This window comes from Ammospiza nelsoni, chromosome 17 (assembly GCF_027579445.1).
Source record: "Ammospiza nelsoni isolate bAmmNel1 chromosome 17, bAmmNel1.pri, whole genome shotgun sequence".
NCBI lineage: Eukaryota > Metazoa > Chordata > Aves > Passeriformes > Passerellidae > Ammospiza > Ammospiza nelsoni.
Window position 1 is genome coordinate 16,354,907 of NC_080649.1, and position 26,887 is coordinate 16,381,793.

General features: G+C 48.6%; 1 protein-coding gene across 2 annotated transcripts; it reads left to right on the forward strand.

Annotated features, from left to right (window-relative positions):
• The first annotated feature begins 393 nt into the window (after positions 1-393).
• ROGDI (rogdi atypical leucine zipper) lies at positions 394-13,437 on the forward strand. 2 transcript variants are annotated; one of them, XM_059484704.1, is made up of 11 exons: positions 394-522; positions 2,959-3,030; positions 4,339-4,421; positions 5,698-5,752; positions 6,227-6,307; positions 8,621-8,716; positions 9,917-10,015; positions 10,490-10,603; positions 11,331-11,380; positions 11,886-12,012; positions 12,505-13,437. In XM_059484704.1, the coding sequence occupies exons 1-11, from the start codon at positions 481-483 to the stop codon at positions 12,544-12,546; spliced, it is 861 nt and encodes a 286-aa protein (XP_059340687.1). In that variant the 5' UTR covers positions 394-480; the 3' UTR covers positions 12,547-13,437. The 2 variants fall into 2 exon arrangements, with proteins under 2 accessions (XP_059340687.1, XP_059340688.1); XM_059484705.1 differs by having other exon boundaries at positions 9,941-10,015.
• The last annotated feature ends 13,450 nt before the right edge of the window (positions 13,438-26,887 follow it).

Below are 26,887 nucleotides of genomic sequence, written 5' to 3' on the forward strand. Positions count from 1 at the left end.
GCTCTCTTTTTGAGCACTGTCAATAAAAGCAACAGCTAGGAAGTCGAGAGCTGTGCTTACAGCAGGAACCGGGGCTCTTCCTACCCCTCCCCAGGGGCTGGTGTGGTGAAGATGCTATGCCCTCACCTCTCGTCTCGCTCGCAGTACAACCGTTGTGAAAGGAAACTCACCGACTTCTATACAAAGACCTCACTGCCAGGATAAATGTATTTATTTTAAATGAGTGGAAGTTTCATCACTTCTGGAGTATTCTTACACGCGGTTCGTTTTGATCGTCGCCTATGTGCTCTGGGCTGAGGACGGGCCGCTCTGACCTATCAGGCAGCGGGGACGCGCTCGGGGCGTGTGCGGGCGAAGTCCCGCCCTGCTGTCGTCACGCGCGGGGCCCCGCCCTCGCGGGCGGTGGAGAGCGGCGCTGCCCAATCAAGCGTTGCTGGGCCGTGCGCGTGCGGTGCTGGGGGCGGGGCTGGCGGTGTCGGGATGGCGGCGGCGATGGCGACGCAGGGGGAGCGGGCGGTGCTGGTGAGTCGGGCGGGCGCTCGGCGGGGCCGGGGCGAGCGACAGGGGCTTCTCCCTGCGCATGACAGCGCTGCTAGGCCGCCGTAGATTCGTTCTGTCTGGCCGGGCTCGGGCGGGGAGCCGCGGGATGGCGGCAAGGCCGTCACCTGCGCCTGGGTCCGGGCCGAGCCCTGTGCAGGGGCTGCTCGGGCCCAGCCCTCGTGCAGCTGCCTTAACTGGAGGCGCTGCCGAAGTTCCGGCATGCTGTCGGGTCAGGCTTTCGGGCCGGTGCCCGAGCGCCGTCGCCGTGTGGCTTGGAGGCCGCGGCCTCCCCCCGCCTCGCCCAGCAGCGGCGCCCATGCTTCTCTGCCACCGACGCTGCTCCTCCGACGGGCCGGGTGGGGTTGGGTGGGGTGGCAGGGCCGGGGTCGCCCTGCTCCCGGCACACCGTGAATGTGCCCTTTGACCTTGGTGTCCCGCTGAAGCGCCCTCGCATGGTGGGTGCCCGAACCGCCCTAGTGAACTGGTAGCCGCGGGGGCGGCGCAGAGCAGGCGTCACTGCGGCCTCCCCGGAACAGGATCTCCGAGGAGCAATGACATCTTCGGTATGGAGATCGGGTTTAGAGATACGTCGGTCTGGATGGAAATCTACATGGGAAAACGGGTTTTTCTAATGTCATATGGTTTAGAAGCGTATGACCAGCATTCCCCAAAAACACAGCTGTGCAGCACACAGATGTGCACCAACTTGGCTTACTCCAAAAGCCAATGGGCAGGGGAAAGGCAATTTCTTGCTGTGACTAAAGGGAAGAAACATACCAATGGGCATTTTGAGTAGAAACACCTGCATAATAGTGGTGGGTGTTGGAGGTGCTAAACGTATCTGCTGCACCCATGGGATCATTGTTCCTTTGGGAACCTGGAGGACGCCAAACATTACAGAGTGAGAGTTGCACATCCATCTTCTCTCTGGTGATTAGTGACAGGATCTGAGGGAACAGCATGGAGCTCTGTCAGGGGAGGTTTAGGCTGGATATTTGGAAAAGTTTCTTCATCCAGAGGGTGGTCAGACACTGGAAGAGGCTCCCCAGGGCAGTGGTCATAGCACCCTGACTGACGGATTTCAGGGAGAGTTTTGACAACACTTTCAGGCACGTGGTGGAATTCTTGGGCTGTCCTGTGTAGAGCCCACACACGGACTTCATGATCCTTGTGGCTGCCTTCCAGTTAAGAATATTCTATGATCAGTATAATTCCCAGAAACCCAAAAGAGGATTAAAGCATCAAAGTCGATGGTCCTGCACTCAAACTGCTTTGAAGGATAACAGAGAATGCTGCCTGGCTTTGTTGTGTGTGCCTGCCTTGGATAAATGTTTGCTGAAACAAACCTGATTTTGTCCCACTGGTTGTTGGGATAACTTGCATAACGTGATGACACCTCAGTGGGGGGTTGTGTTCCTCATGGTGAACTGGAACCATCTAGCAGAGAAACTGCAAGCTTAAAAATCTGAGTTGACCATAGCTTGCCTGTTTTTCTGTGGACAAGCTGCTCAGAACTCTCCCCATGGAAAATTTCTCTTTTCTTACAGGATGACAAGTGGCAATCTTTTCTTTATCCCATGCTTGCTTCTGTTCCCCACTTCTTTGATGACCTGCATGGGGACTCATGGTTTAACAGGAACACTAGATGTGCTTTGAGGGTCTGCTTTATACAGGCTTCTCTGTGGCAGCAGCCAATGGAGGCTCAAGGCAGTGAGTCATCAGATCTGAACTTGTTCATTACTGAATTTGCCCCAATGATTGGGAGTCCACAGCCTGTGTTCCCCTCCTCCCCCCCCCCCCCCCCCCCCCCGCTCCTTTTCATTTTAACTGTTTTGGTTTTAGACTGTTATTGCTTGGGAAATGCTGGGGATGTGGGTGGGGATGCTCATTTTAGTTTATATCTTTGTTTCTTACCACTTAACTAGCAACAAATTTGTCTGCAAATTGATTCAGTTTTGTCTGTACCAGGAGTTGGTAATGGATCTCTCTAGCTTTACCTTGGCCTATTATCTTATTTCCTTCTGAGGAAGGGGCAGTGAGGGAGGCTGGGTAGTGTCTGGCAGCCAGGTGAGTCCATCTCAAAAGCATAAAAAGATGCCGCAGTTTTTGACACAGTAGTATTTTTACTTTGCTCTGAAAGTTGCATTCAATTCTAGGTTTTTTGGTACAGTGATTTGTGTACCAAATTGCTTTTTAAACAAAGGGCAAAAATGAGGACACTTCATTGGACTGGGATGGAGAAGTGGAGATGTGGAGACTGAGGTTTTTCAACAAATCAGGAAGAAAACTTTTGTTCTCCTTTATTTAAACAGCGCAGAACAGTACACTTAAAACTTAAATAATTTTGGCATATGTCTGAGAGATTTGCTTGCAGTGTTTGGTGTCTAATGATTCCACTTCTATTTTTCTATTACATAGGAAGAAGAATTTAAATGGCTTTTACAAGAAGAGGTCCATGCTGTTTTGAGACAGCTGCAGGATATTTTGAAGGTGAGGTTAATTTTGTCTGAGTTTTGTTTGACCTTCTGTCTAAGGAATGGTGATAGGTTTCTGATGCAGGAATAAGTTCTTGGTAGAGGCTGCACAGAAAGGTCATTCATGCATGTTCAGTTCTTTCCCTGGTGCTTGCTTGCCCTCTGCTCTTGAGGACTCACAGTAAATCTGATACCCCCAAGATTTCTCTGTTCTTTATCCTCTGCTGAGAGCTGCTTTGAAAAGATACATGGAGCCAGCCAGACTATCTGCCAGGCATTTGACTGAGATACAAATATTTTCTGGAATAGAGAATCTGAATCTGCTGTAACTCTGATGTGTGCTGGTGGAAGCAAGCAACGTGGCCTTTAGGTGACATCTGCTACTTGTGCAGTAATTACTGGCATGCGCTCTCCTTGTTCAAAATCATCCTTTCCTCAACCTGCCCACTCCTCTGCTGGTACCTGCCCCTTTCAGAGGCCTGATGTGTTCAGCTGTAGCAGATGGGCAGCCCTTTTCTCACCTTTCTCCAGCCTGAGCATGTGCTGTGGGGCTGACTCTTTCCAAGCAGCCAGTGGGGAACTGGCCAAAGGGACCGCTGTGCATGGTGAGTGCACTGTGAGTGCACACATAACAGTGTGTCTGCTGGATCAGTGTTCAAGAGGCCCAGCCCCTTAACACTCTCAGGCTTTTAGAGGTTATGGAGTGATGGAAGAGCAGGGCCAAAACTGTGGAGGTGAGGGGCAAGTGCCAGAGCAGGTGCGAGTGCCATAGTGCTGACTCAAAACCCCAGGACTGGAGTCAATGGCAGGTGACAATAGACTGCAGTACCTTTATATATAGTACCTGTTTTGAAGAATTTATTATAGTTTTGAGGGTGAAGTGTGTAAAGGGCAGTCACCAGCCAGTATAAGCAGATGAAGGGCTGGGGAGGGCTGGTGTTCTCTCTACACCTCCTTCATGTGTAAAGACCAGCTGTGATAAGGGGCAGCACTATGGTGCCTGAGGGTATGCAGAGCTGAGCTGTCAGGTGCTGCTCCTTCTGTGGGCAACTTGGGGATCCTGCTGGCACTGCCCAGATCCAGGGTGTGGGATTTGAAAATGCCTTTTGCCATGGGTTGTGTGCGCTGAGCCTCCTTCTGGGCTTCATTAGTCCTGCAGTACGAGGAAATCCAAGTGCTCTGCTTGGTGAGCTTCAGGAGGCTGGCAGAGTTGACTGCTACATATTTAGCCACTTGATGGTGTCCACATTATCTTTGTTCCTGGCTCATGGTGTGCTGGACCCAGGCAGATGCTCCAGCATTCACTGTGTCCTCTCTTGGGCAGGAGGCTTCCCACCGCTTTGCCTTACCCACCACTGGCTCAGGAGGAGCTGTCAAGCAAGAGAACTTTGTACTAAGCACATCAGGGTAAGTGGTGATGGTCAGCAGGTCACTTCCCTCTGCAGCAAATGGTGCAGCTCCTGGAGGATCTCTGATGTAGGGCTTTGCAGAAGGCCTGGGTTTTCTTTAATAGGAGATTTTGCCTTAAGGAAAACAAACTTCATGGCAGGTGAAGGTAACAGTCTGTAGCTGTGCTCCAGAGCTGACTGAGCCAGCCTTGTGCCATTTTGTGCTGACACCTATAATGTAGTCACTGATTCCTGACCACATGCCTGTGTGTTGCCTCAGTGCTGTGGGCAGTTTGCCAAAGGGCATTTTTGTGATTATGACACAGGGAGTTGCAGTTACAAGACCTGAATTCTGCTCTTGGCTCAGTTTCTGACCCTGACTGTGGAGAAATCTTAACCTTTCTCCTAATCTCCGTAAAATAGCAATAGTAAATCTCCTTCACACAAAGCAAACTGAGGCTTGTGCAGAAGGTGCTATTGGTGTGCAGTTCTTCTGAAATTGATATCCATTTTTTGATCCTCAGTGGTCTCAGTATTGGTGGAGTTCACAGGCTTTTCACAAAGCAGTTAACCTTAGTCATTAGGACTGTCACATCATTGCAAGGAATCATGCAGTAATTCTGTACTAAGTTTGAACATTGTCTTCTTCAGATCTTAGTTAACTTAGTTTTCATTTGTTGTTGTAAGGTGGATCTTGTAGTGTTGATCAAAAGAGTCTCTTATATAGTAAAATGTAAGGTAGGGCCCAACTAGATGCTTCAGTCTTCTCCTCAGACTGTTATACATGTGCGTCATCTTGCAGGACCTTTTAAAGAGTTTAGGGTGTGGGGTTTTTATTTTTTGAAGGTTGTGGGGTTTTACTTATTTGAGGTCTTTTCTCTTGGAATGGGGTGTGGGTTGTAGCTTTGAACTCCTATAGGAATCATCTAACTCTTCAATGTCAGTAATTAATTTATTGTCTTGTGCTTGTGCCTGCTGGAGCTGTTTGTAACAGCAGCCAATTTGTTGACAGGTGATAAATGGAATAAGAATGGGATCAGACATGAAGGTAATGTTTTAGGCAGAGCAGTTAGGGTGAGGTGGCCCATAAAGAATATGACTGGCGTTCACCACAGGCCAAGAACTGGGGACTTGAAAGTGTGTGTGTGGTTGTTCAGCTACTGGGCAGGAGCAGTGTACAGACCCTGGGCAGGAAGAGCTGTGCTGGCTACATAGGACGAGGAGGGGAGGTTTTAGGCTGGCAATTGATAGGTGCCTCTTGTGACGTGTTGCCTAGCTGTTTCCTCTCATTCCAGCACAGACCAGGTGAAAGGTGTGATGACGCTGCAGGGAGATGCACTGTGTCAAGCTGTGAGTACTTGCAATGCTTCTTGCTTTGTATGGCAGTGGGTGGGTGTCACCCTTATCAGCCTTTGATCACCTCAGGGAGGGAGGTCACCCTGGTTTTGTGTTACCAGTGATCAGTGCTCTTTGTCAGTTCTCCCTAATTGATATCCCCTTCTACCACCACCACGTGGTGCTGAGTGCTGTAGTCAACTTCCACTGGGATTCCTTGCCTTCACCACCTTTGTTGTGTAATAACAAGTTGGCCTGGGGACCTTCTGGGCTGAGGTCATGTGTCCTGCTAGGATCCTGATTCACTCAGTGCATTTCAACCTATTCTTTGTATTAATATCATCCTGTGGAAGCACTGAGGTTCTGGCTGTGCCAGGATTGCAGAAGGCAGTTTGCTAGGATGGTCTGGAAGAAAGGAATGTGACTGCCAGCCCTCATCTTTTGCATACAGGCATTTCTTGCTCTCATGTGTTTGTTTCTTTTTTCAAGGATGTTAATCTGAAAATGCCCAGAAACAATCAGCTCCTGCATTTTGCATTCCGGGAAGACAAGCAGTGGAAATTGCAGCAGGTACCTGTTGGCTCTAGTTGCCCACCCATCCACAGCCTCAGTGCTCTCTGAGCAGTAACTTTAGTCTTTTGAGATTGTTATGTCCATTCCACATGAGCTACAGTGGTAAAAGCTAAAGGAGAAAGCAGGTGTAATTAAATCAGTTAAATTGAGTTGGGGTGCCTGGGTGGGCTCATTCCCTACACACCAGTTGATCTGAAGGCTGTCTGCATAGCAGTCATGATCCTGTAAAGGAGTGCCTGAGGTGCCTGTGCAGGACTGTCCCATGTTACCACAAGCTAGAAGGGCAAAGAGCAGCTTCAGGGGCTTGGAGTAGCATGTTCTCATTCTCTTACAGATGCATTTGTTTACACTGAGAACAAATTATTGTGTTCAGCAGCATGTCTGAGTTCCCTCAGGTAAGGAGTTAAAATAATGCAGCTGTCCAGAACCAGAATCTCTTTCCCATCATTTTCTGGGACATACCTGATTTCAGGACCTGACCTAGTATCTGAAGACATGGTTTGCCTCAATTTGTCACAGCTGAGTAGGTTGGAGGAAGATGGATTCAAGGTATTTCCTCGTGCCATAGCTCAGGTTTTTCTACGCGATGAGTGCATTTGGCATTGAGTGCAGTTCCCAACATCTGCTTTAGCAGTGAAAGCTCTATCTATCAAATTTGTAGAAATCTAGAAAATTGCGTACTTGGGATGTTAATACCAGACTTGACTGTGGTTGTTTATGCCTTGCAACAAAGCAAGAAAGTTTTTGTGACAACACTCAGCAGTGCCTCCTCTTTTGTGGCTGTTTTGTTCTGCGGCCTGGTTGGAAGACTTCTATCAGCTTTTATGGAAGACAACTTCCTTTATTTACTTGCATTTTGTGTTCTAACGTTGTCCAGATATGAGTGTGAGTGCCTAAAGGACTGAGTGCAGAAGCATTTAAAGTGGTTATATGGTGATCTTTGGCCTGTCTGAATTAAAAATTAGCATCTCAAAGGAGTGTCTTCCCTTACTGAGTGGTGATAGTTGGAGTTTTATTTCTCTGTACAAAGTGAAGTCATGGGTAAGAAGTTGTAGTGCAGGCACATTTTTGAGGAGCACAAGTGCAGGCACATAAATTTTGAGGAAGTTGATTAGAAAAGAAAGCAGAGTCAAGGGGGAATATGAATGGAGCATCATAACAGCAGGGTTGGCATTGTTTGGTTGGGTAGTGCTGCCAGGAGCAGTTTAGCTTGCTCAGAAGCCTCTAGGAGATTTCAAGGCTGGAGATACTGATATTTGGAGATGTCCAAGTAGCTGCAGTCTCTCTGCAGTCTGACAGTGGACTTACCATTCTCACTCTTCTCTCTGTGGCCTCCAGTGCAAGAGCTTTCTTAGAGCAGGGCTGTTCTGTATTCTCTGAGCTCTGCATTAGAAGGAACCAGAGTCAGGTCTATGCCAGGGAGGCTTCTACAAGGATGTAGAGCTGGGAGCTGTGACTGCTGGAGGGCATTGTAAATATATCAAACTACAAATACCCCAAGCTGTGTAGCCTGTCTCCCAGCAGACACTTCTTGTACAAGCTTCTCTGCTTAGCTGTTCCATTTGCACCCTCTAATTTACTCCTTGGGTTTGTTTTTCCATTTTCATGCTGCTGCCTAAAATTGAACGCAGTCAGCTTCTCCCAGGGCCATTGTCTTCCTCTGGTTTGTCCTTGCTCTCATGAAAGCAAGGATACACCTGTCAACCTTGCTTTTGTGACTGTGTTCCTCTTGCTTGAGAGGAACTTGAGCCAGCTGTGTCCTGAGTCTGGTCCAGTCCCACACAATGGCACAGCTTCTTGATGCTGGAGATGACTCTCAATCCCAACAATTTCACTTTAAAGTACTCTTTGATACTGATATTGACAGAGACACTGTATTAGAAATCAGTGCTTGTTGTTCATTGATGTCATTTGTTTTAGCTCTGATAGGATGAAATCATTGTTCATGGTGCTGGAACTGACTGCTGTATGCCATTACCAGTGAGAATTCCTACCAAGCAGTCATAGTCAGAGCACTCCCAGGATGAGAATGCCTGATGTCACTTCAGGACAGGAGCAATATTTGTACTGACAATCCAGGTTGTAGCTGTCAGACTGTTCTGTATCTCCAGTCCATGAGTGGAGAACCCAGTAATGCTTCTGGGAACCAGTGGTAGGTTTGTGTTAGACAGTATCTGACATTTAGACATGGCATTACATTTGAGAAGACACCATTCTTAAGGTCAGTGAGATAACTGGGGAAACCTTTACTTCTGAGTACATGTTCTTACAGGGTGTTTCTTTCATAGGACTGTATTTGTACCTTTGCAGATCCAGGACGCTAGAAACCATGTGAACCAAGCCATTTATCTGCTTATGAACAGAGATGCGAACTACCAGTTCAAAACAGGCTTGGAGGTGCTCAAGGTGAGGAGAAAGCTCCTGATGCTTGGGTAGGAACATGCATTTTTCTTCCCTCCATTTGTTGTTTTAAACACAGTTAATGCAGATTACTGTCTGAGTCTCTTAGTGGAAACAGACTTAATAGTTGTACCCATGCATACCCATGTCAAGAAGTGTCCACGTGACCTCATATTTTATATGCATCTGTACTAGTTTAGCATTAGTAACAGGGCTGTACATCCTGGTGAACAGTAATCTGAGCAGTCAGTGCACCGTTACACACCAGTGATAATGTAGGAGGATATTCCTTGATCTTCTGTGGATGATGTTGTTACATAACTTACTCTCTGTTGATCAGTGCTGCAGGCAAGAGCAGCAGTGAGGCAGCCATCAGTAAACAGAAGATGACAGTACTTGTGATTTACTGAAAATCTCAAAGTGACTTCTCTCTTGCCAGTAGTATTTTCTGGGGTCTAATACAGAGCAGCTGCTGCATGGCAGTGAAGCCCAACCTTCTGCTTGAAAATGCTCTCTGAAGGCAACAGAATTTTGGCTTGCTTATTAGAATTCATCACATCATCAAACATGAGAAAACTCAAGTGGAAGTGAGGGGAGATATTAGTCATTATACAAAATGCCTTCATCTTAGCAGTCATGAGGTCTGTAACAGACATGTTGCTTCCCCTTTTTTTCTGGAAGAGGAAGTCTGCCTGAAGAGCCTTTGAACTGTGGTTTCTGGCAGGATTGGCCTCACAATGAGCTGGTTCTTTTTATTTACTGCCTCACTCATAGCTGGTTATGAGCAGAGGGAGCCCATGCAGCAGTTGGACCTGTGATGTGGGAGTGGGGACACCGAGAATACAGCTTGTTTTTACCTTAATGCGTGTTCTTCTGAAGAGCTGATGATGAGTTTGTTGATGCCTTTGTAGCATCAGTAATTGATCTCATGTTGGCTTGGTATTCTTGTCATGAATAGCTGTTCCCTCAGCATTCGCTGGTATTGAACACTCCTGACCTGTCTCATAAGTCTCTGATGGTGGTGAAAGTTAAACTGCATTTATGTGGGAGCCAGCCCTTCCCAATAAGTTCCCGAATTCCTGGAAGGATGGGGGGTAGTGGCAGTTGTTGTTTTAAGACTTGCAGAAGGCTGTAGGGTTCTGCAGCACTCTGCCCAGAGCTGTCCAGGAATCACACTCAGCAGTGGTTCTGTACATTACCTTGTAGCTTATGGATGCTGTGATGTTGCAGCTCTCCAGAGCCCGAAATCGACTGACCACTCCTGCCACTCTGACACTACCAGAAATTGCCTCCAGTGGTCTCACAGTAAGTATGTGATGGTCTAGATCTCTATACAGGTCTGGCAGCATTGCAGCAGTTTGGATACTGGGCTGCATCTTGGTGGAAGTGGGTTTCTGAAGTGTCTCCTGAGGCAGAACTGAAGCAAGTGCAAATCCTGATTGGTTTTGACTGTTCTTTATCTTCCTGTGGGAATGCAGATGACTTGGGCATGAGGACTCTGGTTCTCTTGAGAATAAGTTCTGTTCTCTGCCCGAGAGTCTTGTCCAGGGATGATTTGCCCTTGTGAACGCTGCTCCATCCTCTCTTGTCACTCATGCATATATCATTTGATCAAGAGCAGTGAGAGCAACAGTCATTTTCTGCAGCTGCTCAGTCTTTGTTTCTCTCCTAATGTTTTTCTTTTGACACGGGGTAATTGTAGTGTGGCTTGGGAAAAGGGAATGATTTCCCAGCATTAGAATTATGATCTTTTCACTGACAAACTAATTTTCTTGCCAGAAAATGTTCACTCCTGTGCTGCCTCCAGACATCCTTGTGAATTTCTATATTAATCTGAACAAGCTGTGCCTCACTGTCTACCAGCTCCATGTGATGCAGCCCAGCACAACCAAGGTGATGCCTGCTATCTCATGAGCTTTGTTTAGTTTCCTCTCCTGACGTTCCACTGTGAGGAGGAGATCACACTGCTACCTGGTGCAATGTTATATTCATAAGATAATGCAGAAATAAGTTCAGCTGGTACTAAGTGTGTTTAGGTCTGCTGCACACAGAACACTGGTTCTAAATCTACTTTGGGGCATGGCTGCTTAGTCCAGAAGAACATACCAGTGCTCTGGAGTAAGGCATTTTTTAGCAAATACTTCAAATACAGTTTGATAATTTTGTGGCATAGTTATATTAATCCAGTTTACATCTGAGTAGCACCTTGGATTTCCTCATGGAATTTCGATAGATAGTTTTCTGCTTCACCTGTTGCATGGGTCAACTTGATGTCCTGTAAAAACAGCCTTAAACTCTTAAGCTTTATGAAATGCAGTCCTTCCATAAGGAAGATTTTCCTAAAAATCTAGATTTTGTTTCTCTTCTGGATCTTCTAATCTTATTTCTGTAGTGATAACATTTGTAGCTACATTGAACTCAGCCAATGAAGGAATGAACTCCTTTCATGAAGGAGCAGGAAGGGTTCTAACTAAAGGGATTTCATATTGTTGGAGGGTCCAGGCTAATAGAGCATGGGTGTTTCTTGATGTCAGGCTACTGAAAGTGTGAGCATTAATTGTCTTTCTTCTAAGTGGTTAGTTTACTACATCAAAATCCTAATCACCTTTTCCTTCTCTAGAACTTCAAGCCTGCTGGAGGGTCTGTTTTGCACAATCCTGGGGCCATGTTGTAAGTACAGTCACTACAAGGGTAGTGTACCTGGATAACAGGTGTTGGTATGTCTTGAGGGTGAAATCCGAACACCTACATGCAGTTTCTCTTATAGCATCTCTGAAGTGGAAAACCTCGATTGAGTCACGTGCTGTAACTGTGAATGCTCTTTTGTGTCTTTGGAATGACTTGGTCCTAAAGGCCAGAATATGTGAATTTCCAGGATTCAGCCCATCTAGACAGTACCACTAGTTTATCTAGAGATGAGAGTTTACAACAAAAATGAGTGTTTGGTTATTGGCATTGCTATCTGCATTCCCTGCCTCTGTCCTTGTCTGGAATGAAGGGAAGTTCCTAACTTCACCCTTTAGCTTAACTGTAAATCTGGTCAGAGGTGGACTTGAGTGTTTGCATTCTGTAACTTTGCCAGGTGCTGATCATCATAATCTCTCCGATGGGAATGTAGGACAGTTGTGTTCTGTGCTGTTGTGTGTGAAGCTGTGCTCTTTTCCTCCCTCTCCAGTGAGTTTGGCAGCCAGCGATATGAAGTCAGCCATGTCCATAAAGTGGAATGTGTTGTCCCATGGTTAAATGATGCCCTTGTCTTCTTCACAGTTTCACTGCAGCTTTGCCAGCAGCTGAAGGATAAGGTAATGGCCTTGTAAAAGGGCCTTTGTTTTTAACTCTGGGTTTTGAGAGGACCTCAGATCTGATGTGATGTTGTTCTGTTCAGCTTGCTGAAAATAAGGGATGAGTGAGTGTTCTGGAGCCAGGGAGCTGGCTGGTGCTACCTAGCAAGCAGCCATAGGATAAGTATAGTGGTGTAGCAGATGTCTGCTGACCTGGTGACTAGATGGAAAGGAGCAAGCAGACACTTCTGTGTTCTCAGTCATGAGGTGGATGAGACAAAACAGGCAACCTAGATTTCAGTAGATCAGTGCTCAGTTCCAGCTCTGCAACTGTCACCTTGAGCAAGTAACTTTGTGCTCCCTGAGTGACAGCAGCAGCAAACCTGCTTTTCAGTAGTGCGATGCTGAAGTGTGTAATGCCGTGAAGCCAAGCCCTCCCTCACACATTATGTGCTCCTTTTTTTGTGGTCCAAGGGGTATAGGAACTTACTTGCTTTTGTTCTTGCTTTCCAGATCTCCGTTTTCTCCAGTTACTGGAATTACAGGCCATATTAATTCTCTGTGGAATGGTCTAAGCCTTTACAGTACTTCGAGTGTCTCTCTCTGTTCTCTCATGCCAGCTGAGTCCAGGTCAGCCTGAGGAGTGCTGGGGTTCACTGCCGTATGCCCTGCACTGGGCAGGGTCAGTGTATCCAGAGACACAGCTTTAATAGCCTTGTCTGGGATTGCTGCATAAGCAGGGCACCAAGTAGTGCTGTGTGATTGCCAGGAGCTTCCATCGGTCCCTCTTGTGCATTGTGTGGCTGGCACTTCCCAAACCCCTGATAAGTTACACAGGTCTGTTAAAAGGGATAGGTGCTCTGGACCACCCTCACTAACTAGATCTGTGCATTGTGTTGTAACTAACTCCTTGACTGTGAGGTGGCTGGAAAGAGGGGAAAACAGACTAACTTAACACACCTCTTAAAAGGTAGGGCATGTGGCTCCCTGTAATGAAATATGTTTGTCTTATCTGGTCCAGCTGTGCTTATAACTAACCCTTCCCCTGCCTGTTCTGCCCATCCCTATGTTACTGATTCCCCTTTGGGGATGCTCTTACTTGCTGCTGTTTGAATTCTCTCCCCCCCTCATCCAGCATCAATGTGATAATTAATTTTTTCCCTAAGCCCTAGTTGGGCCAATTGGTCTTTTCCAGGTTTAGTATCTTGTTTTCACTACCAGCCTTTGGAGTTGCCCTGGTGCAGTCTTTCATCTTGTCATTAAATGCAAAGTGAGTACCTTGTGCAGTCTTTCATCTTGTCATTAAATGCAAAGTGAGTACCATGTTGCTACTATGATTTGCTTCATATGGATGCTACAATGTGTAACTCATACCTTTAGCCATTGCTAACTGTGAAATAAAGATCCTCATACCTGCAGTGCCCATATGGGCTGTGAAAGAATGAGTATCTTGAGATTCAGTTCTCTCTCACAAGTGAGTGGCTGTTCTTGGTTATGCATGCTGGGTTGTATTTTGTTTTACTGGGGAGGTTAGTAGTGGAGGCACTATTACCTGGGCAGCACTTCAAAGGCTGAGTCTGCTTGCATAGCCTCAGCCCAGTGCTGTCTGATACTTGAAATACTACCTGAAGTAGTTTTCCAAACATGTCTTGACAGTCATGTTTGGAAGAGGCTGTAGGTATTCAGACTGGGGTGGGTTGGCTCATAGAGTCATTCAGAACATTCTGGCAGAGTGGGAAGTCTCCAGATCCCTGTTCAGGATTTTCTCAGGAAGCTGCCACCTACCCACATGGCTCTGTTGCCCTTGGAAGTCTTTTGCAACCTTCTCATACACCTTTTTGTGAACAGGTGTGTGTAAATGTTCCCAAATTTCACTTGGTTCTGAATAGCCTGGAGGAACAGTGAAAGGGACAGCTGCTCTGACAGGAAGGATGATAAAGAGCATGGGCAGCTGGATTCCTCTCCCACATCTGCTACTCAAGAGCTAGCAGGGGCAGAGGCAATGTGATGAAAGAAGTAAAAATTCTCAGGGATGAGATCCCAATCAGTGGCAAAGTTAGGGCTCAGGATACCTGGTTTTGCTAATGAGGGTTCGGTAAAAGAATGGCCGGGAGAGTTGCTCCAAATATGTAGCTGGTGGGGTTAACAAAAAGCCCCAGACAAAGCCTTAGGAGTAGCAGGCAGACTATCATGGATGCCAAGCATACTGCAGGCCAATACAGCCAACCTCCTGTATTACAGCGCCCTGATGAGGTCTTCAGGGGTGAGAGAAGTGGATGAGAATCTTGTTGATGATCAGAAGGCTGTATTTATTGATATATGATATATAATACATTATAACTATACTAAAAAGAATAAGGAGAGAAGTTGCAGAGGCTGCTAAGCTAAGAAAAGGAAAAGAGCAGCAGCCGAGCAGAGCAGTGCCAGAGAAGGAAAAGCCCTGGGGGCCCTGGCCCATGATGGACCAGGAACCCCAAAACTGGCCCACAAAGGGGGGGCCAGGACCGGTAGGAGAAACCACAACCCCCAGAAACATCAGGAGGCCAAGTGATGGCCCTGGCCCAAACCCACGAAACAGGCTCTGCATTCCCACAGGCCTGCACTCTGCTGCCAGTACAATGGCAGCATGGGTAGTGAGATGCTTCCTTTCCCCAAAACCACTGAGGCATGCCAGCAGCAGGGAAATAGAAGCCTTCCCCAGAAATCCCATCTGGGGTCTGGAGGTGTTTGTTTCCCACAGCAAATCAGCTATGGTCTCCTCCATCTGTGCCCTCTTCCCCTGCAATGCAAACGCATCAGGTGTATCTTCCATCCGCCCCATGGCACCATCCCCACTGGGCTGGGGACCAAAGGCAGAACTCTCGGGATGCCCCTGCCCCCTGCCACTAGGGCGCAAGATGGCAGCCTCCATGGGACAATCCCCGAGAAACCACCCCCCAACCCGCCGAGAATGCTGATCTTGAGCGCAGGCAGACACACTGCCCCCACAGTCAGCTGGTGGGCACCCCCCGCTCCAGGAAGGGGAGGCCAGGCACCGGGGCTGCTGCAGGGCCAGCCAGTCCGGGATGGTCCAAGCTCGAACAAGCCGCCGGTTCCAGGGCAGTCTCTGACACCGACACGGAGGACAGAGTCTCCGACAACGGCAGAACTGCTGGGGCAGCCAGTGCGAGCGGCGGGGGGGGCCGGAACCGGGGAGGGAATCATGCTGGATGTAGGAGCGGCCGCAGGCTGCTCTGAGGGTCCCGCAGGTTCGGCGCCGTCTTCAACACCATCCTGAACAGGGACCGTCTCGGCTTGAGGCGGCGGGAAGGCCGGTGGAAGCAGCGGGGGGGCCGAAGGGGCTGGTGCCACCCCCATCTCTGAGCGGGGCGGGGTCTGAGAGACTGGCGGTGGCAGGCCTGTCCACTCCCATCCCCCCTGCGGGGGAGAAGTGGGAGGAAGAGAGCTGTCCATCTGCGCAGGCTCCGGAGAAAGAGTAAAAAAAACTTCTTCTCGCGGCGAAGTTTCAGCCCCCCCCGCCACGAAGCAGGGGGGACTGGGAAGCCCCAACTCATCCCCCACCGGGTCTTCTCCCACTGGGGACGGTGGAAACGGGGCCTGCCCATAGCAGTTAGAAATCCATGGAGAAACAGCTGCTCTCCATTTCAAAACTGGGAAGAGCTTTTTAAATGCTGGGTAGACAGGAGGAAAAATGCACCCCTGACTGCAGACGAATTGGAAAATGGAGTCCATGCATTCCCACACAAAAACATCCAAAGCGTATAGGACATCAGTAAAGAACCCAAAAAGCTTTGCCCATCAAAAAAACTCATAGAGATCTGTTTTTAACAAAAAAAATCTGTCCTCTTCACCGCATCTCTGCCAGAGGGCAATAAGATTCTCCTCTGAAGGAGAGAACTGAACCTCTTCCTCCAAGGCATGTGTCTTCCATACAAGCAGCCACAAGCTACGAAGGGCTGATTCATCAGGAAGGGAAAAGCCAACAGTACCTTTTGGAAGAGTCCAGCTTGCTCTGGCCCGCTCCACAGTTCTGCTGCTCTTTCCGAACATCTCCTGGAGGGTTTTCAGGTTCTCTTTGTGGTCAGCCTTGGCTGTGAACTCTGTCCAAATCAGGATCTTCAGTTCTTCAGCTCCTGGCTTGAATCCACTTCTGTGGTCACTTCAAAGCAACCATCAAATGCTACACATACAGGATTTTACTCAGTGCAGCAATTTGCTCCTCTGGTCTTACCAAATTAATTTTTGCTCTGACACGAGGGGTCACCGAATATTACAGCGCCCTGATGAGGTCTTCAGGGGTGAGAGAAGTGGACGAGAATCTTGTTGATGATCAGAAGGCTGTATTTATTGATATATGATATATAATACATTATAACTGTACTAAAAAGAGTAAGGAGAGAAGTTGCAGAGCCTGCTAAGCTAAGAATAGCATAGAAAAGAATGCATAACAAAGTTCTGTGTCCAGCAGAAAGCAAGGACAAACTTTGTGTGAATGGTCAGCAAATCCAAACACTCACAGAAGCCAAATCACCGCTGCACCTGTTACATTCCACACCAACCGATAACAATTGTTTACATTCTTCTTCTGGGGCCTCAGCTTCCCAGAAGATGAACAAATCCCAAAGAAAGGATTTCTATGAAAAAATGTCTGCGACACTCCTGTGGCGAGTGAATGTCAAGAAAGATGTAAGGGGAAAGACAGCAGTGCTGGGTGGGGACAACAAAGGCCCTGGTGAACTAATCAGAGAGGAGCAGGGAGAAGAGGGGGTGACAAGGAACAGGCAGTCTGTACTTATTACTGCTCCTAGGGCTGGATCTGTGCTGGTGGGGTGGAGAGTGCCTCCGATTCGTGCAGTAAAACCAGCTCAGTTGGTCGGTAGGAACACCGGGCAGAGTCCTGAGCATGCTCGGGGACCTAGTTCCTTCCAGGCAGACCTGCACTGTACTCAGGCTGGGCAACCTGAGTACTGCCTTGTATTGCAATGGGCACAGATGTTGCGTCCTTCCTTCCTTCCGCCACTTCCGCCACTTCCGCCACTTCCTTCCGCCACTTCCTTCCGCCACTTCCTTCCTTCCTTCCGCCACTTCCTTCCGCCACTTCCTTCCTTCCTTCCGCCACTTCCTTCCGCCACTTCCTTCCGCCACTTCCTTCCGCCACTTCCTTCCTTCCGCCACTTCCTTCCTTTCACCACTTCATTCCGCCACTTCCTTCCGCCACTTCCTTCCAAAACGTCCTTCCTTCCGCCACTTCCTTCCTTCCTTCCACCACTTCCTTCCTCCACTTCCTTCCTTTCACCACTTCCTTCCGCCCCTTCCTTCCTTCCGCCCCTTCCTTCCGCCCCTTCCTTCCCCCCCTTCCTTCCCCCCCTTCCTTCCCCCCCTTCCTTCCTTCCTTCCTTCCTTCCTTCCTTCCTTCCTTCCTTCCTTCCTTCCTTCCTTCCTTCCTTCCTTCCTTCCTTCCTTCCTTCCTTCCTTCCTTCCGCCACTTCCTTCCTTCCTTCCGCCACTTCCTTCCTTCCTTCCGCCACTTCCTTCCTTCCGCCACTTCCTTCCTTCCGCCACTTCCTTCCTTCCGCCACTTCCTTCCTTCCGCCACTTCCTTCCGCCACTTCCTTCCGCCACTTCCTTCCTTCCTTCCGCCACTTCCTTCCGCCACTTCCTTCCTTCCGCCACTTCCTTCCTTCCGCCACTTCCTTCCGCCACTTCCGCCACTTCCTTCCGCCACTTCCGCCACTTCCTTCCGCCACGTCCTTCCGCCACGTCCTTTTTTCCTTCCGCCACTTCCGCCAGTGAGTACATTCTCTTACTGTCTCTTGTGCAGAGCAGCCAGGGGTGTCCAGGGCTCTCCTGCAGAGCAGGGTCCTGCAGCCCAGGGTGCTGTGCTGGGGCAGGGACTCTGCTGCCTTCCAGGGACAGCTCATCAGCCAGCCCTGACAGCTGCTCCCAGCCCTGGGGAACAAGATCTGGGTGGGAGGAGCCAGCTGGTAAGGATTGGAAGTGTTATCATGGTGTGGCGAGGATGCTGCATTCTTCAGCACTGCTCCCAGCAAGACATGTGTCTGCAGAACATTTCCAAGTAGATTATACATTGAACACAGCAAGGCAGGGGCTCCAGAAAAGAGGAAATCCTGCTTTTTTAATCTGCTGCTCTGGGTGGCCTGATGGGAAATTCTGCATAGATATTCATGTCTCAATTCAGGCATAGAAAATTTTAAAAAAATTCTCTCAGATCTGAATAAATCATTCAGTGACAGAAATCAGCACAGGATCCCTCACAGGCACCATAAGTGTTGCTTTTCCAGACTGCTCAGGGTTGCTCTGATGTTGCCATCAGAGCCTGTAGAGCTGGAGCTGCCCCTGGGCAGTGTCTGAGCTGGGATGGGTCTGCAGGGCAGAGGTGAGCTTTCAGGGCTGGGCTGGGCTCTGGCAGCACTGGCAGGGCCCAGCCCTGGGCACAGGGAAGCAGCTGCTGGCAGGGACAGCTCCAGGCAGCAGAGACCTGGGCAGGCAGTGGGTGAAAAGTTTCCCCAGGCTGTGCTGACATATTTAAAGTCTTCTCCAAACCCACCTATTCCATGATTACTTTTCTTACAGATCCTCATGCCAAGACAGAACAAATGTCCAACAGCAGCTCCATCAGGCACTTCCTCCTGCTGGCATTGGCAGACACGCGGCAGCTGCAGCTCCTGCACTTCTGCCTCTTGCTGGGCATCTCCCTGGCTGCCCTCCTGGGCAACGGCCTCATCATCAGCGCCGTAGCCTGCGGCCACCACCTGCACACGCCCATGTTCTTCTTCCTGCTCAACCTGGCCCTCAGTGACCTGGGCTCCATCTGCACCACTGTCCCCAAAGCCATGCACAATTCCCTCTGGGACACCAGGACCATCTCCTACACTGGATGTGCTGCACAGTTATTTCTGATTATCTTCTTCTCTGGAACAGAGTATTTTCCTCCTGACTGTCATGTGCTATGATCGCTACGTGTCCATCTGCAAACCCCTGCACTACGGGACCCTCCTGGGCAGCAGAGCTTGTGCCAACATGGCAGCAGCTGCCTGGGCCAGTGGCTTTCTCAATGCTTTGCTACTCCTGGCCAACACATTTTCCCTGCCCCTGTGCCATGGCAATGTCATGGGCCAGTTCTTCTGTGAAATCCCACAGATCCTCAAGCTCTCTTGCTCACACTCTGAACTCAGGGAACTGGGGCTCATTCTTGGGAGTTCCTGTTTAGGCTTTGGTTGTTTTGTGTTCATTGTTTTCTCCTACGTGCAGATCTTCAGGGCTGTGCTGAAGATCCCCTCTGAGCAGCGACAGCACAAAGTCTTTTCTACCTGCCTCCCTCACCTGGCTGTGCTTTCCCTTTTCCTCAGCACTATTATCTTTGCCCACCTGAAGCCCCCCTCTATCTGGCCCTGACAGTTCTGTACTCGCTGCTGCCTCCCACCCTGAACCCCCTCATCTACAGCCTGAGGAACCAGGAGCTCAAGGCTGCAGCATGGAAATTGGTGACTGGATGGTTTGAGGAACATGAAAGTCCTGGAAAATTCCGGTAAATCACTTGTAATAAAAGTGACCTTTTATACTTGTTGTTGGTTTCATTTTGGAGGTTCTTCTTTTTTTATTTTACTTTTTTCATGTTTTCCACAAATAAATGTCATTTTGCTATTTCCCATATTGTTTCTCTCCACCTTCCCTGTGCCCAAAGACTATGTCAATGAGGGGCTGTCCTCTTGGTGGCTTTAATGGAACTAAGGGACATCCAAGCAAAGTTTTCTGCAGAGATGCCCTTTTGTTTCCTCCTCTGGAGCTGCAGCAGCAATGTCTGTGTGCAGAGCTGGTGCAGATCAGTGTTGGCCCAGCAGCTGTGCCCAGCAGCAGCAGCACTTGGTGTTGCCAGTGCTGCTGCTGTGACCCTGCCCCGCTGCCCTGGTGGCCCTGGTGTTGCTGCAGGGCCTGAGTGCTCTCGGGGCCGGGCACAGTCCTGGGGGTGGCAGTGCCAGGGCTGTGGCAACAACAGGCAAAGTAATATAATTAATTTGTAATATAAATAATTTGTAATATAAATAATCTTTGATTGTTCTTTTGGCTTTGTTCTTTTTTCCCCTGTGTTATAGTTTTTCAATATTGTCCATAAAGTAAAACCATTGTTTTGCCATTTCTCATTTTGTTTTTCTCCGCCTTCCCTGGAGCCACTTACGTGTAAATAAGGAACTGCACTGTTGGTGGCTTTAATAGAACTAAAGGATGTCCCAGCAAAGTTTTCTGCAGAGATGCCCTTTTGTTGCCTTCTGTGGAGCTGTAGCAGCAATGTCTGTGCAGAGCTGGGGGCAGATCAGAGTTGAGTACAGCAGCTCTGCTCCTGCTGGCCACACCATTCCTGATCCAGGCCAGGAGCCATTGGCCTGCTTGCCCACCTGGGCACCCTGCTAGCTCATGTCCAGCCTGCTGTCCATCAGTCCCTGCAGGTCCCTTTCTGCCTGGCTGCTGTCCAGCCACTCTATCCCCAGCCTGTAGCACTGTGGCCAAAGTGCAGGACCTGGCACTTGGATTTGTTAAACCTCATCTTGTTGGATTTTGGTCCTGGATCTAGCCTGTCCAGGGCCCTGTGCAGAGCCCTCCTATGCTCCCACAGATCAACACTCACATCCAGCTTGGTGTCATCTGCAAATATGTCCTTGGTTCCATGGGACCCCTCAGTGTCACAATGGCCTCTTGGTCACACCAGGCCCTGCACTGTCATACTGGTCTCCTTGGTTCCATGGGGCCCCAAAATGTGACAATGGTTTCCTTGGTTCCATGAGGCTTCACAGTGTCACAATCTTGTCATTGGTGCTGCAGTTTCACAGTGGTCCCTGGTTCCATGGGGCCCCATGGTGTCACAATGGCCCCATGGTGACATGAGGTACCACACTGTCACCATGGTCTCTGTGGTTCCACAAGTCTCCTCAGTGACACAATGGACTCCTTGTTTCCATGAGGCCATACAGTGTCACAACGTTCTTCCAGATTCCTTGAGGCCCCCTCGTGTCACTGTGGCCCCTTGGTTACACAGGATCCTGAGGTGTCACAATGTCCCCTTGGTTCCATGACGTCCCGCAGTGTCAGAACCGGCCCCTTGGTTCCACTGGGCCCTGCAGTGTCCCAATGGTCTCCTTGGTTTTGCAGTGTCAAAATGGTGAAACCCCTTGGTTACACAAGGCCCTACAGTGTCACAATGGCCTCTGTGGTTCCATGAGGACCCAGAGTGTCACAGTGCACTCCCTGCCTCCATTTGGCCCTACAGGACCACAGTGGACCCCTGGTTCTGTGGGGCTGCGCAGTGTCACCATGGTCCTCTCAGTTCCACAAGGCCCTGCAGTGTCACAATGGCCCCAGAGTGTCCCAATCACAGAATGACAGAATCAAATAGGCTGGAAAAGACCCTTTGGGATTATCAAGCCCAGCCAATGCCCTAATACTGCCTTTGTTGGCGTTCAAAAACACATAATCACGGAGCGATTATATGCGGTGCTTTTTATTAAGAGCTCTGGGAATCGGGGTATATTCAACCCAAATCTGACTCCGACCATACATCCGAAATGATCATGTTTTATACTCTATCATTACATAACTTTCATGTTAATTATTAAACTTATATTGTTCTATTGTATACATAAATTTAGCCCCTCTCTGAATTTCCAACATAGTTTCTCACTATTCTTCTTATGGTTATATAATAATTACATTTATTTACTAAACTATCATCACATCTAACAATTATATAATTTATCATACTGCTTACGCAGGTGCAGTTGATCTGGGAAAGCACAAAGCCTAACATTTTAGATTCTATCTTTAACTTTTTCCAGGGTTCCACTATCACCTTGTCACACAGACCATGCCACTAAGTGCCACTGGAGAGGGACAGTGATTCTGCCACCTCCCCCCTGGCCAGCCCATTCCAATGCCCACTCACACTTTCTCTGAAGAACTTCCTATTGTCCAGCCTAAACCTCCCCTGGTGTAGCTTAAGGCTGTGTCTTCTTGTCCTGCCCTCCAGCAGATCCACACTCACACCCAGCTTGGTGCCATCTGCAATTTGTGAATGGGGGACTCGATCCCCTCAGCCAGATCATCAGTGAAGATATTAAACAGGACTGGGCCCAGCACAGATCCCTGGGAGACAGCACCTGTGCCTGGAACCAGCTGGGTGCAGCACCATCCCCTCCACTCTCTGGGCCCAGACTCCAGCCAGCTCTTAAATCTCCCAGTGAGGAAGGAACCTGCCCAAGCCGTGGGCTGCAGCTTTTCCAGGGAATGCTGTCAGAGACAGTGTCAAAGGCTTTGCTGAATTCCAGGCACACAACATCCACAGCCTTTCCTGCATCCACAGGTGGGTCACCTGGTCATAAAAGGAGATCAGGTTGGTCAGGCAGGACCTGCCAACCCTAAATCCACGCTGGCTGGCTCTGACCCCTCGGCCATCCTGTGGGTGCCCTGTGATGGCACTCAGGGTGATCTGTTCCATAACCTTGCCGGGCACCCAGGTCAGGCTGACAGGCCTGGAGTTTCCCAGCTCCTCCTTCCAGCCCTTCTTGGGGATAAGCTCACACTGGCACCTCCAGTCCTCTGGGATCTCCCTGCTGAGCCAGCACTGATGGTAAATGATGGAGAGCAGCTTGGGGAGCTCACCCACCAGCTCCCTCATCCCCCTAGGATTGATTCCGTCCAATCTCATACACCTGTTTGCATCTGAGAGGCTCAGCAGGTCACCAGCTGCTTCCTCCTGGATTACAGGAGGCTGTTCTGCTCCTGTGCCCGGATCTAAGACATATTCAATACTTTGCTGAAACTCACAGGCTAAATATTTCCCCAATTGATTTGATTTACTCATTGATACCTTTTGACTTATTGATACTTGAAGCACTTCTCTGAATTTACTGACATGAGTATAGGAGTGTCCTGTAGGTCCCTGCTGGTCTTTGACACAGGTTCAGGAGGAGACCCATGCACAAAATAACCCAGGACAAAATTTGGTTTGCAAAGGAAATTTATTCTATTTGTTGCAGTAGCAAACAATACATACCAACCCCTGGATTCCTAAAAATCCACTGAGCAGGAGAAGGAGATGGAGCGTGCTGCTCGGCAGCAGGGGCAGGTAGGCAGTGCACTTTCAGGACATCCCCTGGAGCAAAACCACGTGCATCTCATCCTTCTCACCCTTCCAGCTCAGAACCAGGTCAGGTATCTCCTGCTCAGGAGTGGAATTTCCCAGTTATAGCATCGGCTCACACATGGCTGGCGTGTGAGATGAGGCCAATGAATCCAGGATTTAAAAGAACTGGAAGAGTTAAAATTTTAGCAAGATATAGTTAGGGGGAAAGAGTATAGCAAGAAGAGTAGAAATAATAAGGAATAGTTAATTTTTTGCAGGTAAGGTAGTTAAGGCTAGGGTAATATATCACTTGCCTGTCTTTACTATGTTTAAAGAAGCAGGATGGGATGCAGATTTCTTTGTGACAAAGAAGAGGACCGTAGCCTGCACCTGAGCCCCAAAACTACAACTATAGCCAAGGGGTGTGAAAGCCTGCCAACAGGTCATAGGGAAAGAGGTCAAATTGAGGAAGACGTCTTGGCCTTCATTAGAAGGAGACCATTCCCCACTTTAAAACCCACCAACCCATTTGAAGCGAAAGACTGCAAAAATGTGCAGGAACTTTGGACTCAATTATAATACATTTTAATTCAAAGGAGGGTAGGCAGTGTTATCTAATGAATATGTGTTACGTTTTTTGTGAATTATATGAATGTGTACGATATTTTAGATGAGTAGAGATGAGAGAGAGAGCCAGTGATTCTTCACACAAGTCTTTAGGAGACAACTCCTCGTGTGCCTGGCGCTGTAATAAACACACCACCTCCTACCTTTAACTGTGGCGAGTTCTATTCCACACCTCATTTGGTGACCGCAGCAGGAACGCTTCCCTGCTCCAGCGAGAACATCCGGGCTCTGGACGTCTCTGGGCGCTGCCAGGACATTCCTTTCCTGGAGGCACCTCCGCTCTCGGCTGCTCCTCGTGGGGGACAGACAAGACTGCTGGCACTGTGGAGAAAGGAACGTTTAACTCTGTATAAAGTAACCCGTAAGGCGTATGCAGGGGAAGGGCTGTTCACAAGTCACACAGAGATGTCCTGTGCACAACGTACGCCTGTGCAGTTTGGGCTTGGGTCTGGCTGATGGCAGAAAGGATTTTCTGTGTCAATAAGGACCTGCTAGCAATTCTGGGGGTGAATTGAGCAAATCCTGTTTTATTGCTGCTGTTTTTCCTGTGTGTTGTAATTGTGGTTGTATTTTCAGTGTGTCAATGTTTGAGGAAGATGATGTGGGTGGATGCTGATGTGGTGTATGGTGTGCGTTGTGTTGAGAAGAGTGAGCTCTCTGTCCCCTCATAAAGAGATATTCCCTTCCCGGTGAGCCTGTGTGTGTGGACTTTCTAGTTGCAGGAATTGGTACTCCCTGTGACACCTGGTGCTTGGGTATACAGGGGGGTTGAGTGGTTTTTCTCCCACATTGTGGTCATTTGGGACTGCACGGTTGTGTTTGGGGAGATTTCGGGATTTTGTTTTCAACAAGTGCAGCAATTTATGCAGAAAACTACAGTGTGGTGATTTATTATGGTGAACTATGGCAGTTCCTTTCTACTGCCCCCCTCTCCAAGCATTTACAGTCTCCTGCCACGAGGAGGACACTCTCTTGCCTCCCCTGGACATCCTCTTTCCTTTCCTGGACACTCCCTTTCTCTCCTGGAGCTGTTCTCCATTAAAGCTGTGGGACTTTGGTCCCGGGAAGAGAGAGCGCCTCTCGTCTTTTGCTTTTGTCCTTGTCAGTGTCACTGGGCCCAGAGCTCGCCAAACTGATCCCCCACAAGATGAAAATTGACAAATGGTCCCATATACACAGCTCAAAAATTGGCCACATTTTGGATGGACTGGGGTGTTCGCCACATTTTGGAATTCCCTATTCCTACACAGGTCAGGCAATTGTTGAAAGGACGCACCACACTCTAAAACCATTCTACATCAAGAAAACGGGGAGTGGCCCAAGCAACACCCTAGATGAGGTTGAGCAAAGCTTTATATGTCTTTATGTTTTTGATAGCTCATTTGCAGGAACTAATCCTCCAATTTTTAGGCACTTTTCAAACAGCACACAGAAAAATTGAAGGAAAATCCTTCAGTTTTGATCAGAAACCTTGAGTTAGGACAAACTGAAGGACCATTTTCACTAATCACTTGGGGCAAAGGGTATGCTTGTATTTGCACAGATGCTGGACCTAAGTGGGTCCTGGTGAAGGATGTGAAACTGTCTCATACACAAGAGCACACCAACAATGCCACCAGCAGGGAAATGAGCACGCAGACGTGAGCCGCACGGAGAAGCGACGGTGCATGCCAGACGTTCCCCGTTCAACCTGTGAAAGCTACAATTCTGGAGTTTGATGTTGAGTTTTGGACTGGGAAAATGGTTTGTATCATAGAGCTCTTTCAGCAAAAGCGTGGTGTCCATTGTGTTCCAAAGAATTCTAAGATATCCAAATTTGTAAAAATTGAAGGTTAGAGGGACAGTTTAGTGCCCTATAGTTGGCCAGTCCCTGAACAAGCGCTAAAAGATTTGCTTGAGAACTGAAATAGATGGGGAAGCTTTTGCCAAAAAACAACTGAACAGGAACATGGAGCTTGATCAAATGATATACTGGCACTTGTTGGTTTTGCTTGCTTGCTTTTGCATGCATACGTGCCTGTAGATCAACCTTGCCTTGCTTTAGCCAAGTCAGCAGGCTCAGACACCATGTGTTTGACCCATTTCAGCCCAGACAAATCCTTTGCAACCTGTCTGGTTGGTGTGCCTGTGCCAGCCAAGGAGCAGCCAATACCCAATTGTGACAAATATTGGTGTGAGGCTGCCAACGAGACCAATCCCATAACCAGCTGACATCACTGGGCCCCTGATCTTCTTAAAGCACCTTCTGAACCTCAAGAATTGGAATTCTTGGTTCATTGGTGATGGAATTTTGTGCTGAGTTTCAGTACCAGGGAGATCCACAGTTGAATGCTACTCCCCATCATCCTGAGGACAGATACTCCAGTTTGTGGTGCAATTGTACTACCCCAGTGCCCCCTAAGGGTGAAACTGCTGATGAGTAGATGACCTAGATGAGTCCCCACATCAATTAGCAACAGAATATTGGCTCATTTGTGGAGATAGAGCCTGGCAGGACATTCCCTCAAAAATTAAAGGTGGCCCATGTAGCATCAGACAACTCACTGTGAGAGCACCTATCGTTAAAAAAGCCATCAAGAGAAAACACAGAGAAAAAAGATTTGCCCATCATTATAAAGAAAACTGTAATAGCAATTTCAGACCCTAGGGCCCTGCAAAATGAGGTACATTGAATTTATTTCTACATCAACTTGCCTTGGGTGAGGCACTGAAACCATTACACCGATTGGGGTGTTGGCTGAAGAAAGAAGACAGTGCTACTTCCATTGCAATTAGTGACATGAGGACTGATGTTAGTGCTGTCAGACATGCAACCTTACAGAACAGAGCAGCAATTGATTTTCTTAGCAGCCATTCCATGTGTTCAGTGTCACCCCCATGTTCAACACTGTCACTGTCAGCTTTGACAGCTTTTGGACTGTGTTTGAGAAGTCAATTTTTTCTGACTGTTGAAGGGCGTTGGGGCCCAGAGTTCTTGTTAGGAACAAGGGATTAAGTGTGTGAGCCATGGAGTTGTTGGATCAGGTGTTTTGTGTAAGTGGTGGGAAGGGTTTCTTCCTTTCTGTTTCTCTTTCAAGGGGAATATTAATGTTGCCCCTGAGTCCTCAGGAGGGGAGCCTGTGGACAGAGCTGCAG